The following is a 12,390-nucleotide window of genomic DNA, read 5'->3' as shown; positions in this document are numbered from 1 at the left end:
GAAGTCCTGCCAGGTGCCCTTTAATAAGCAGAGAATGTGATTAGTGCTGCAATGCAAAGAGACAGTGTGCTGCAACATGACTCCATGCTGGTCTGCCAGGAAACCTCTACAGGAGAGACCCTGGCTGCACTGGGATTTTTCATGCAAAATAAATAAAGCAACAGACGAGCAGACTGAGGCTCCCTGCTGAACACCAGTGCCCTCCACTGCGTATGCTGAAGATTCCTCCAAATACTACAGCAATAAGAAAAGCAAGAGAGAGAATTTATGATTTTTCTCTTCATGACAGACTGCTGAGTCCCCCGGGAACAAATGTCAGACACATGACTACATCTGCCGCTTCATAGGGCTGCTGCGAACATCTAAATAATACTGTCAGCATAACGCAGAGATCTGTCCATCAACCTGCACAGTCTCCTCTCCCCATTGGTGCTCACTCTGCCATAGAAATATGCCTTTCAGAATCTGTTACAGTACTTCCTCAGCTGATGCTTTATACAATAATTTAGTTGGAATCATGGAACTTCACTAAAAGAATGTGATCTTGTTAATTAAGAGGTAGTGGCTCCCATATAAGAACCCTTCAACTTCCTTATTACAGAATGCGGACCCAAAATGTTTGGGATACCCTTAACACCACCACCATTTTAGGATGTGTATCACCAGCTCCCTGAGTTTGGGGTCACCTTGATCACATTTGCTTTCCAGCTCCTAATTGCTATGTTCTTCCAGTATAAGAACACAAAGAACAAATTTTAACGGATCATGGATTAATAATTCTTTTACTGCCCCCCTCACACTACTGCACACTTTAGTTCAGAGCATTTGAAGCACAACCTGCCATTTGAGTGGAGGTATGTTTTATCCTAATTTCCTCTACAAAGGCTATTTTTCCATTAAATTTAGTATTACTGTTTACTCTCCAACTGGATGAATTGCAGCTTCAGAGGGATGCAAATGCCCATGTCATGACATTTACAGCAGTAGTTGCACATGAGCCACAGAAAATACAGAATCTTGAAACAGATCACACGTTTTAAAACACAGCAAACAAAAAAGGCAACAGGAAACTAACCCTTTTCTGGAAGGATTTTGTTGTTGTTGTAACACTGATTACATGGTGCCCTCTCTGCTACCATTACTCACAGGGAAAAAGCTAAGTAGCTAAGTAGCTAACCTGAAAAAAGTCCGAAGGAGCCAGAAACAAGCAATCACAAAGCCCAGTTTCTTCTTGTGAAGACTACTGCATCATCACCAGCTGCACTGACAGCACCACTGCGGTGTGGGTCACTACACAGGGCTATCAAACCTGGGCTTTGTGGACTCTCTCACTGATGGAAGTTTTAAATCCTCCATGCAAGAAAATAACAGCCCTGAGCAGAAGTCAGAATTCACTGTGAAAGTGCAAGGAAAAGCCATTTGCAGTATTTGAAGTAGCCACATGTCCAAACACTTTTCCCCTTCAAAACACCATACCAGAAAATGTTTACTTGTCTTTCTCTTCCAGACACACACTAATATTTCAAGTTACCCATTACATTAGCAGAAAAATCACCAATTCGATTTGGTATCAGCCACTGCACTACTGTAGGCATACACCAACCAGGTAAGAAATAACTGCTTGTAAATGTACAGTCAAGGGGACTCAAATTCCCCTTTGAAGGCTGCTTTAAAGATGGACTTCAGCTTTTAAAACTGTTTTTAAAACAAGCACTTCTCCCCTACACATCCTCCAGTATCTTTCTTTTAGAAGATTTTCAGTGGTTTATACAGGTTGAGGAAATGACTAAAAGCAAGACCAAAAAGGGATATTCCGCTTTTCCAAGGTTTTGGGGAGCCAGACTATAGAAGTGTCATCCTTGTGATGATTTTTTTTTTTTTTTAACTACTTCAAGGAGGCTTAAAAAGAATTTCTGGGTTTAATTTTTATCAACATAAGATATTTGCATTTGGAGGCTTTTCAAGGCATTCTGTCCTGTGCCCTGTGGTTGCAGCACAGTCAAGGCATGCATACATTTTTATAGCAACTCTACTTCTGCATAGTTAGTATTGCTTGGTTATTTAAGTTGTAGCATTGCATGAGCTGCATGTAGCATGCAAAGTGTTCTCTTAAAGAATAACTTTTTTTTTTTTTTTTTTTAAAAGAAAGGAGGATCAAAAAGTCTTAGTGAGGAGCAGGTAGGAACCTGATAAAAGCCTTCTCCATAAATACCATTTTAATCACATGATTTTTAGGGTAAGAATTAAACCTCCTTACTTTTTCAGTGTTGAAAACACTACAGACTCCCAAACCTGGAAAAGCTCAACTTTGTCACAGTGATTTAGTTCCATTATGTATTTCAATCTTTCAAAGATTCTGTCTTAATATCACGAAATTCAGTGCCACACAGTGCAGCTATCATACTCAGGTTGAAAAGCCAACCTTTGTTGTGCTCAGTAAGTGCATACAGAGTTTCCAGTGCTGGAAGATATTCTTCTGATGTGAGATGTTATACAACATCTATTAAATAACTATTCATTATTTTCAATCAAAAATAGGCTGGCTCCCACAATGATTAATCCTTGATTAAGGCGAAAAGTGCAAGGTTTTTTCTTACTAGGCAGGGATTTTTGTTTTCAAGTGAAAGGTCATACAAACATGAAAAATATTACAATACTTGCAAGTTTTAGAATTAGTATCACAGGACCCCAAACCAAAACAAAAACGTGTTTTCACCCAGAGCTAGAAGTGAAGATGTTCACACTTTTTCATGTACTAATTATTACCTTTAACTCATTAAGTTTAGAAATGTAGGTATATTTAGAGACATCCCACACCTGCTTTTCCTTTATATCATTTACCTCATGATCAAAAGAAAACTGAATTTCTTCCAATTTACCCCCAAAAAAGGAGTCAGTGCCATCATGGCGAAGAGAAAAGACAAATTTTGCACTGCTTCAGTAGAAGCAAGCAGGAAAAGAGAATTCAAATAACTGAACTGTACAAATGGATGCAAACTATATAAAGTAACAGGAAAAAACTGCTTGCTAGCCCTACAAATCAGTTTGTATCATCAGCAAGATGACTGGAACACAACTTCAGCATTTGTGAAATGAATCATAAATCTAGGCTCTCTGTCTCAAAAAACGTTTCTATTTAAAAGATGATGCAACAAAAAAAGCACAAACACATTTGTATATACAACCAGAAATAGTGACTTGAATATTATACTGTTAAAGGCTTGCTTTTAATTTCACCTTTCATATGGAACTTGAGTTATTTCAGTCTAGAAGTCAACCGTTCAAGCATTTACTAATTAAGAAAGAAGCTGATGATATAGTTGTCCTAAATAAACTCTGCTTGAATGATAAGTTATTAGAAAATTGTACAATCAAGTAGACATATTTACAGAAATCTGTGTGATATCTTTAAGGAATATAACAGTTGACAGCTTTGAATTAAGAATGACAGATGATCAGAGAAAACCTACCACAAAATGTTCTAAAAAGTCAGCCTTTTAAAAACACATGTAAAAATTCATTTCAGGAATAAAGTGTATCATAGTTCTTTAGTTAAAAAAAATTAAAAATAAATAGTAACATCTCATCTCTGTTGTCCTTAAAATAAAATCAACTAGCTTCCAGCATTGATAATTTTCCCATTGAATTCAACGAGTGTGGCACACAGCTTAGGCACGTGATGTTCTTTACATATGCAAAGTTCTTAGTTTATTGTAGAATTTCTTTCCCAACCCATTTTTTTCCAGAGGTTTCTGCCTAGAAGGCAGAAAGCTTAAAAGGACACAAGGAGAGAGAAGGTTGTTCAAACTCAATGCTTTGCTTTCATGCACACTGGAGAAATCTGCTAGCAGTACACTTTTACTTCATCAATTCAGCAAGAAACACAATGTGATTCTTCAGATTGCTCTTCAGCTGACATTCACAAGCACCAGCCTGACAATTAATACAGGCATGTGACACTGAACAAGTAGGGAGAAGGTCAAAGGGAAATCTTTTCTTAAAGCCAGCCATAAACTATGTAGAACTTAGCAAGTTCACTACAAGGTTTAATTGTAGAAGGATAATTAGAAAATATACTGCAGTATATATGGAAATATACTACATATACAGGACACCACCTCTGTGGCCACTCAATGAAACTGATAAGACACCAAGCTAAAATAAATACCTTAAAAATTAGGACATGGAATGCAGATTGGATACCAAATAGCTGGTTTCTCCATATCTGTCATACCACACTTAAGAAAATCAAGGAAATTCTTCATGTGAAATTTCAATGCCTCAGTCATAGCAATCAACAATGTCTATGCAGCTGGAGTGCTGGACTACTTTATTTCTAGCTCTGGTTAGCACAGAATTGCTTTCTTCATCTCTCTCACCCTATTAATGGGGATAATTATGCTGACCTCCTTTATAAGGCACCTGAAAATCTACAGTTAAAGATGTTCTTCAACATGTAATTATAAATAATAGCAATCATATATCAAACTTCAGTCATCAACTCATCACATGAAAGCAAGAATCTGATTGTTCCTGGAATTAGTACACAAAATTCAATTTTTCCACTGACATTATCTTCCTAGTACTTTCATCATTATTACAACAGCTGCATTATACTAAGATGCACTGAAGAACCTGACTACCATTGACTAACATTTTGAAGATTTTCCAAGCATCAAACAACAAAAGACCCAGGATTTTTTCTTTTAATAGAAAATTTCCATGTTAAACAAAGATACTTTTGACCAGCTTCAAGCTTAGATGCTACTCTGAATCCGCAACTTGAATTTTTGCGATGGCTCCATTCTAAAACAAGCTGTAGCACTTTGCAAATGTATTTTTCTGTTACACCCATCACGCCCTCTCTCCTTACAAGGGATGGCCAACAAGGGCACTTTTTCATCATCACCACCTAACGCTACCAGTTTCTCCCTTCTTTCCTCCATATCTGTATGTTACTTTCCTACTTTCAGCTGCACACAATGCCCTTAATCACTCAGTATGTTTGATGTGCACATTTTTCTTTCATCTTGTGCTACTTAAAAATGAAAAAAAGGTGAGAGGATTTGATATAAAATTAAGCTACTTACCAACTACTGCCAGATTATGCTCTGAGCCACATGCGATCTGAAAAAGAAGTATGAATGAATAAAAGCGAACCCGCTTACCAGTAGGAAGACAACTACAATTATGACAGGAAATTAAAAATTAACCTGAAACAAACAACTACAGTTTGTAGGATGCAAAATCAAGGTTGAAGTGCTCTTGCTTTTAAACAAAATTTCATTTGTAGTCTCAGGGGCTTAGTGGCAGGGTGTGTTGTGTGTTTTGTTAACAAACAGGCATTTTCTTTTCAAAATGCAGTCACCACTGACATTTCAATCCTTAGGAGCAAGACTGGCCACAATTCTGCAGAAACATCACACCCTTGACAATATCCACTGGATCCAACAAGACTATTCATGGGCATAGAGCAAGTGCAGATGAAGCCTTTGCAAGATCAGAGCCATACAGAGACAGCTGGGAATCAAAAGGGCAATGAAGATCTCCATTTCTCTTATCTATACTGTTTTTCCAGATGATGCCTGAAGTATACAGGCTCAGTGTGATAAACCTGAAGTGATATGATCCCTACGGTCATTTATCTAGAAAGGAGAAAAAATACCATAGAACTCAACTCTTCTATTAAAAGCAGGCTGGTTTAATTTTTAAAAGCTGCTGAAAAGAAATAAACTGATGCAAACATTTTCTCCCAAGCTCATTAGTGATGGAAATCAGTTATGAATTTCTTTTCAAAGCAAACTCATAGTCAGTGTATTTGTCTTTCTTCTTTGCAGCTGCTGTGAACATGTCAGATGTTTAAGTTGCTTTAGCATATATCAGATAGTATCATTCACTAAGCTTCACAAATGATGGCAACACAAGCACCAAGAGCAGCCTGCTGCCCTACTGCAAGGGCTTGTCTCTCCCATTGAATTCTTTTGCAATGTCACTGCTGGCATAATTGTCTGACATAACACAGACATCATCGTACACAAGGTTACTCTGCTGAGTTCCCTCAAGTTTTAATTTAAAACAACCAATCTCCTCAAAATCCTGTATCCGCTTCATTGTCTTGTGCCTACTTGCCCATTACATCTACTACTGAGCTGGAGAAAAATCAATAAATACATTTTTCTACTTAGAAGTACATTTGCAATGATAAAATAGAAAAGAGGTATATGCTCAATTATATTAAAAAAATAGTCTATACCATCAAAATTTTATATGGTTTTGTGCGTGCATAACTGTATAGTTTTTACAGCCAGAGAAACTGCTACAATCACCTCAAAGACTGCGTAAAAGCATAGAAGTTAACAACAAAGTCCTTGTACTCAGCTCACTGTGCTTGAGCATTTACTGGAAAAGAGATACCCAAGACTGACACACAGACTAGCTTGAGTAACCGTGTTACAAATAAACACTGCAATCACTACTACTCAAGGTGTACCCACACCACAATTGTGACATAAAAACATTTGGTAAATGCCATCCTAACACAAAAACGGCAAGGAAGACAAAAGAGAGTCTTTAGGACAGAAGTGCTTAGCCAAGACATTAAAGCATTTGGGGAAAAGGGGCAAGAAAAATAATTCAAGTCACAGCACACTCCAGCACTGCCTCATCTTCAGAAAAATCAAGACAAAGCAGCAGGAAAAGCAACGCCTTGGCAAGAGCACTGGCAGGACTGCATCAAGTCTTCTATTCCACAATATTGCAGACAGGCAAAGCTTTAAGCCCTGACTGGTAAAATGCGTAAATCATCGCCATATCCCATATCTTTACCCTCGCTACAAGTCAGAGCCCTACACAGGAGCAGGGCCGGTTCCTAATGCCTATTCAGTGGCTAATGCTCCCACCAATGCTTCTCCAGCTTAAAAACTGATGCCATGGAAACAAGATCCACACATGGAAACACAGGCCAAGGCTTTCTAGCAAAAAAGCAAATTCTGCATCTTCACCAAGTGCTGAAAATTGGAGATACTAAAGCTGCTGCTAATAAAATAAATGAATCTTATCTGAGGTGTGAATAATCCTATCTCAGCTACTTCCCTAGGAAATATGCTAACACAGGCACAGATTCAAGAGCATTGGTACAAAAGAACTGCTCGAGCTGGTGGCTTATACCGACTGCCAGGATCCCCTTCAGAAATGCTACATTTTAAAAAAAAAAAAACAAAAACACCAACCACCCAAACAAGGTGTTGTTTAGAATGTAAAACATCCCCTGACAAAGAAGTATTTTCTTTCTATATCTAATAGCAGCAGCTACAGAGCCTGCAAACGAGATAAAGGAAATCTAGTGACCTCAAAGAGCTTTGTACTCTATTCAGGTAGCTGTTACTCTGCCCACTGCTCAGAGCCACCCGCTAGCCAGCTTACCAGGTTGTAGGGGAGTCAATGAAACCACACTGGTACAACCAGACCAGGAATTGCTGTATCATACAGATTCACCAGTTCTGGAGAGTTGTCCCCGTGAAGCCATTCATGGCCAACACGCTGTGTATATGCACTCACTGAAGCTCTGTAGCCTCATGGGGTGAAAGCTACTGCAAAGCACAAGTGACAAATGCTGCTGCACCCCTTTTGGTTGGGTAAAAGCCACCTCAGTGGAAGTGCCAGCTTTGCCAACAATGCCTGAAATCAAGCAAAATTGCAAGCTGCTGAAGGCAGTGCCTGGATTCACCTTCAGTGGCCCAACACAAGGACAGCGCACACCACGTACCAGCAGCAGTATTGTGCTCCAAAGATGAATTTGCTAGATTGAGAGCACAAGGTTCATCACCTCTGCTTTATCGTAAGGTGTCACCACCTGACACCACAGGCTGACTTTGTAGGAACCCCTAAATAAACAAACACACACCCTTGGGGGACTCTCAAGTTACCTTTCTGAAACAACAGCCTTATTCACCATCCATGCTGCTTGCTACAGGCTACACCATCCACCCACAGGATTCCTGCAGGCCTGTGACTGGAGCTCAGAAGGGACCACACCACAGAGGTGAAGCAAGGTTGCCACTGCTTAATGAGCAGTGCTGCCTTGCAGGTATTTTGTAACATCTTTTCTACAAAAAGCTTTAAAATGTGACAACTTTTCTTCATGACTCCCCACAATAGGCAACAATCAGCCAAGAACGCATAATTTTCTGGTACAAATAGAGACCAGCCAGGGAACAACATTGCTGAACAGATGTTTTATGCTTACATTAGATGTAATAAGCTCTGAAGTCAGTGCAGGTCACTGGGAGAAGCCTGGTATTTACTGCAGCAACCATAATTTTCTGGCTACTTCTCTTCTGTCCCCACCCCCAATGTGCTGCAGAGAAATTAAATTCCAACAGACATCTGCATGCTCCCAGTGGCGAAGTACATTCAAGGGTACTTATAAACACACAATAATGCTTTCTAATTGGCAATATTTTTACATTCTGTTTTAATTGGAAAAAAAAATACAAAATCACTAATCTTCAAGACAAATCAGAGTGACTGCTAGTGAGTGAAGCATTCTGTGAACCTAAAGAAACACAATCCCCTACACGGAAACATTCCATATTAAAGTTTCTTCTCTGTTTGGAAGAAAATGTGAGAAGAGTTGTGCAAGGATATTGTGATTTCTATATAAATGATCTCAAAGCACTTTACAAATGCCTGTGAGGCAGGAAAAGAATGCTCAGGGACCGTTTTATTCAGAACTTATTTACCTTATTATCTGTGCCCTTTCAACCATACATAAATTGTTTGTTTCTTCCCTTAAACTGTGTGTTAGCAAGCTGTTTTCAACCTAGCAATGGTTGCAGTTCAGATCCATCCATCCACCCAGATGTAACACATGTCGTGAAGAGCAGCCAAGGGACCAACATTTTATTAATCTTAAATAGTTGGGACAGAAGCTGCATGGATGGTGAGGAAAGACCTTAGCACAGCAACCAGTAACTCTGGGCAAAACACCGGCCCGCAGATATGTTTATAGCCCAGCCCTAGAAAAAATTAATTGATTGAATGTAAAAGCAATGGTTTACACAAAATAGAGAAAGCATTTAATGTAAGATTAAAATATTTTAATATATGAATATACTTTTAGATGAAGTATAAAAATGATAACATTTCATATATTTTATATATATTCCTAAATATATATGTGTGTGTGTATATATATATATATAAGAAAATGTGTGCATACATAAATATATAGATGCATATTAGGAAGAGAAGGTTATCTACTCAAGGAGATGTTATCAAGGAAGAAGGTTCAGAGAAGAGGTAAAGGCAAATACAGAGCGCCTCCCTCATATCTGGGTATCTTTTGCTCTGCCACAGTCCTATGAAGTAAGGAAGTATTGTTCTCTCCTTTGTAGATAGTAAACAAACATATACAGGATATAACTCACGTGGATATTTAGACCTACAATCTCCCATTGATTTCAAAAGGTAATTAAGAGACAAAATAACCTTATGTCAACCATCCCCTAAGGGATTTCCGAGCACTGTAACAAAACAAGCCTGACAAAGCGTGTAGAAATCCAAGTTTCAGGCTAGTACCTTGACCACAAGGCTATTCTTTCTTTTCTTTCTGTACTCCCAGTGCTCCAACAGAGAATCTGTTGTACAACCCATCAGGAAAAAGACTGAGTGGGAGCTGCAGGCAAAGTCAGCCCAGCGCTGCAGCAGAGGGGAAGGAACAGTGCGAGGGGTTGCAAGGAAGCGGCACAGGGAGCTGGACTCACAAGGGAGTCAAGAATGAAAGTTCTGGACTCACAAGAATGAAAATTCACAAGCATACGAACATGAGGGTGCTTAGCTAGAACAAAAGGACCTCAACAGCATTTATTTTTGGTTCACTGCCCTACGACTGCACTTTAATTCCCTACAGTGCAATTATTTCCCAAAACATTCAAGGATACAGAGGCTTCCATCACTTCTCAGACATAAGAGCAGGACATACAAAATAGATTTCTAAGGATGAATGAAGACATGGTGTTTAAGTTGCATCCAGATTCTAGTCACTATGATTTCTAACTTTTTAATTGCATGAAAGCATAGCTTTTTTTGAGACAGATGAGGGGGCAGAGCAAGGGAAGGAAACCATTATAAGGGTGCGCACATAAGTACTTTTATCCAGGACTTTAGCCATGCCATCTCATGTCTTTTGGCAAATTTCACTGTAAGGGAATTGCCAGGGCCAGAAGATGGCAAATTTTATTCCTTCTGGGATCAGAAGTCCTAAGGGAAGGAGACGAGGTGACCAAGAGACTGCAAATCAAAGCTTACCTAAGATAGGGGAATCTTCTCTCCCAGAGCTTTTCTTCCATGCCCTTGATTAATGTATCGTAACAATGATTTGTACTTGACACACTCTGCCCAACTACATTTGTATGCAGAATTCTAGTGATGTGAAAAAATAAAATAAAATAAAAAGAATCTAATTAGCAAAGCTGTCCTGCTTCCAATGATCCTTCACTAGGAACTCCGTGTTCCTCTTCTGGATCATTTGATTCCTGATTGATAAGAAAGCAGCTTGCTAACCTAGTCACATTCCTTGGCAAGCACAAGACTAAGTGCAGTTTAATGCAACACATATTAGTAGCAAACCAGTACAACCTCACCAAGAACAGCACATTAAATTTGTTCCTAGCTGTTGCTGTATCAAAGTGAGAGGCCCAGTGTTTTATAGCTCACATTTTCCATTTTTCATCCATCTAATAATCTACTCTTCTACTTAAGGTGGATTTTTCTGGGTTTAGTTTGTATGTAGTTTTTACTTTGCACTACAGCAAGAAAATTCACAACAGAATTTAAACTGAAGCCTGTGTACTAAGGTCTGGAAGAAAACATTCCTCCTTGAGGCACACATGACCAAAAGCTAATGTGCCATATAAGTGGACCTTTGCAAGGATGGAGGGAGAGAGGAAGCATTAAGACATCAGCAGGTAGCTTCCACAGTTGTGATCTATGCCCTCCCTGCCTGAAACTAATGCCAAGCCTGCCTCCCTTGTAGTGCAAGACAAAATGCTTTTTCCCCATGCAGCATTTCTTTTGCTTCTCCACCCACCATTTCAGAGTCCTTTCTTCAATCATTCAATAACCTGCCCTGCCAATTGTCTTACAGTCACCAAAGCCACTTGGCCAACCCCAAGATCTTGCCTTTACACCCTCCATGCCATAAGTGACATATATATTTAAGTTGTTGTATGTATTCCATCTCTATGATCCTAACCATACATGAGAAACTGCTATGCTATCCACCGATTCACTGAGCACCACACTTCCAGGAAGGGCTTCTTGCAGCTAACACAGTGCAGTTGTGCTTCTCTGATTCATTTGGTGCAGCTTGGGTCTCAAGTGCTTGCAGGAGATGGAAACAGTTGTAATACCAAAGGGGGGGGAACCAACAAAACAACAAAAAAAAAAACCAACCCACCAAAACCAAATCAACAGCAGCAAACCCCACACAAACAAACAAAAAAAAAAACCCATCACAAAAAAACCCCAAAAACACATACCAAAAAACAACCACTCTTTTAATATCAGGTAGGAAGCACCAAAACCACTTAAAGCTATCATTAAAAAGATCAGGCACAGGGGCTGAAAATAAGAGTAGGAAAGAAAAGCTAATTGTTAAAGCAGTCGGCATTTCCACGGAAGGTTTACATTACAGCAACCCATGTGCAGCCACAAAGTCTACTTGCAAGGCAAGTGTGGTCATACTGAAAAACTTAGATATATACCATTTGCCTCAAATTGAGGATGGATGGATTGAGATGTCAAGACAAAGTAAGATCCATGTCCACCAACAAAAAAAGCTGAGCATGAGATGACTCTAGGACCATACAAAAGTTGCCAAGATCCCAGTAAGAATACCCAGTAGGATTACGTTTGAGTAGAATAACAAGAATGTAGCCAAGATAAGGGTGATAAAAATCTTTACAAGTCAGCAAGGTCAGCTGGCTCCTCTCCATTGCCTGAAGATTTTCCAGTTAGTTCTTGTATCCTCCTTCAGGTAGTTCCCTTTCTTCCTTGGGGTTCAGAAAGCATTAGCTTCTTTCATTCCAGGAAAATCAAGCTCTGTCACTTTCATATACCTCAGCCTCACCAGTCTGTCAAAATTTTCATTTTTGTAATCCAGAGCTGAGCCACAAACCAATTTTTGTTTATCTTTTCATCATTTTTAAAATGAACCAAGTCACAGTCATTCAATCTCCATTTGTTTCCTGTAACAAGACTGCCATTAAGTCTTCATTATTTTGTGAAGATTTAAGTATCCCTTCTGACGAATAAAGAAATCATCAATCACATCAGTCCTGACTGTACATACTCCCAAACTTATGTCTGTGCACTGCAAGTCCCACAAGG

General features: G+C 39.1%; 1 protein-coding gene across 1 annotated transcript in view; it reads right to left on the bottom strand.

Annotated features, from left to right (window-relative positions):
• SERGEF (secretion regulating guanine nucleotide exchange factor) overlaps positions 1-12,390 on the bottom strand; it is a 160,504-nt gene that overhangs the window by 64,087 nt on the left and 84,027 nt on the right. The window contains 1 exon segment of the mRNA XM_075755026.1: positions 5,091-5,127. Within this exon segment, the coding sequence (XP_075611141.1) occupies positions 5,091-5,127 (37 nt within the window).

The sequence above is a fragment of the Balearica regulorum genome, chromosome 5 (genome assembly GCF_011004875.1).
Source record: "Balearica regulorum gibbericeps isolate bBalReg1 chromosome 5, bBalReg1.pri, whole genome shotgun sequence".
Classification (NCBI taxonomy): Eukaryota; Metazoa; Chordata; class Aves; order Gruiformes; family Gruidae; genus Balearica; species Balearica regulorum.
Note: the sequence above shows the minus strand (reverse complement) of the source record. Positions and strands in the feature narration are given on the sequence as shown.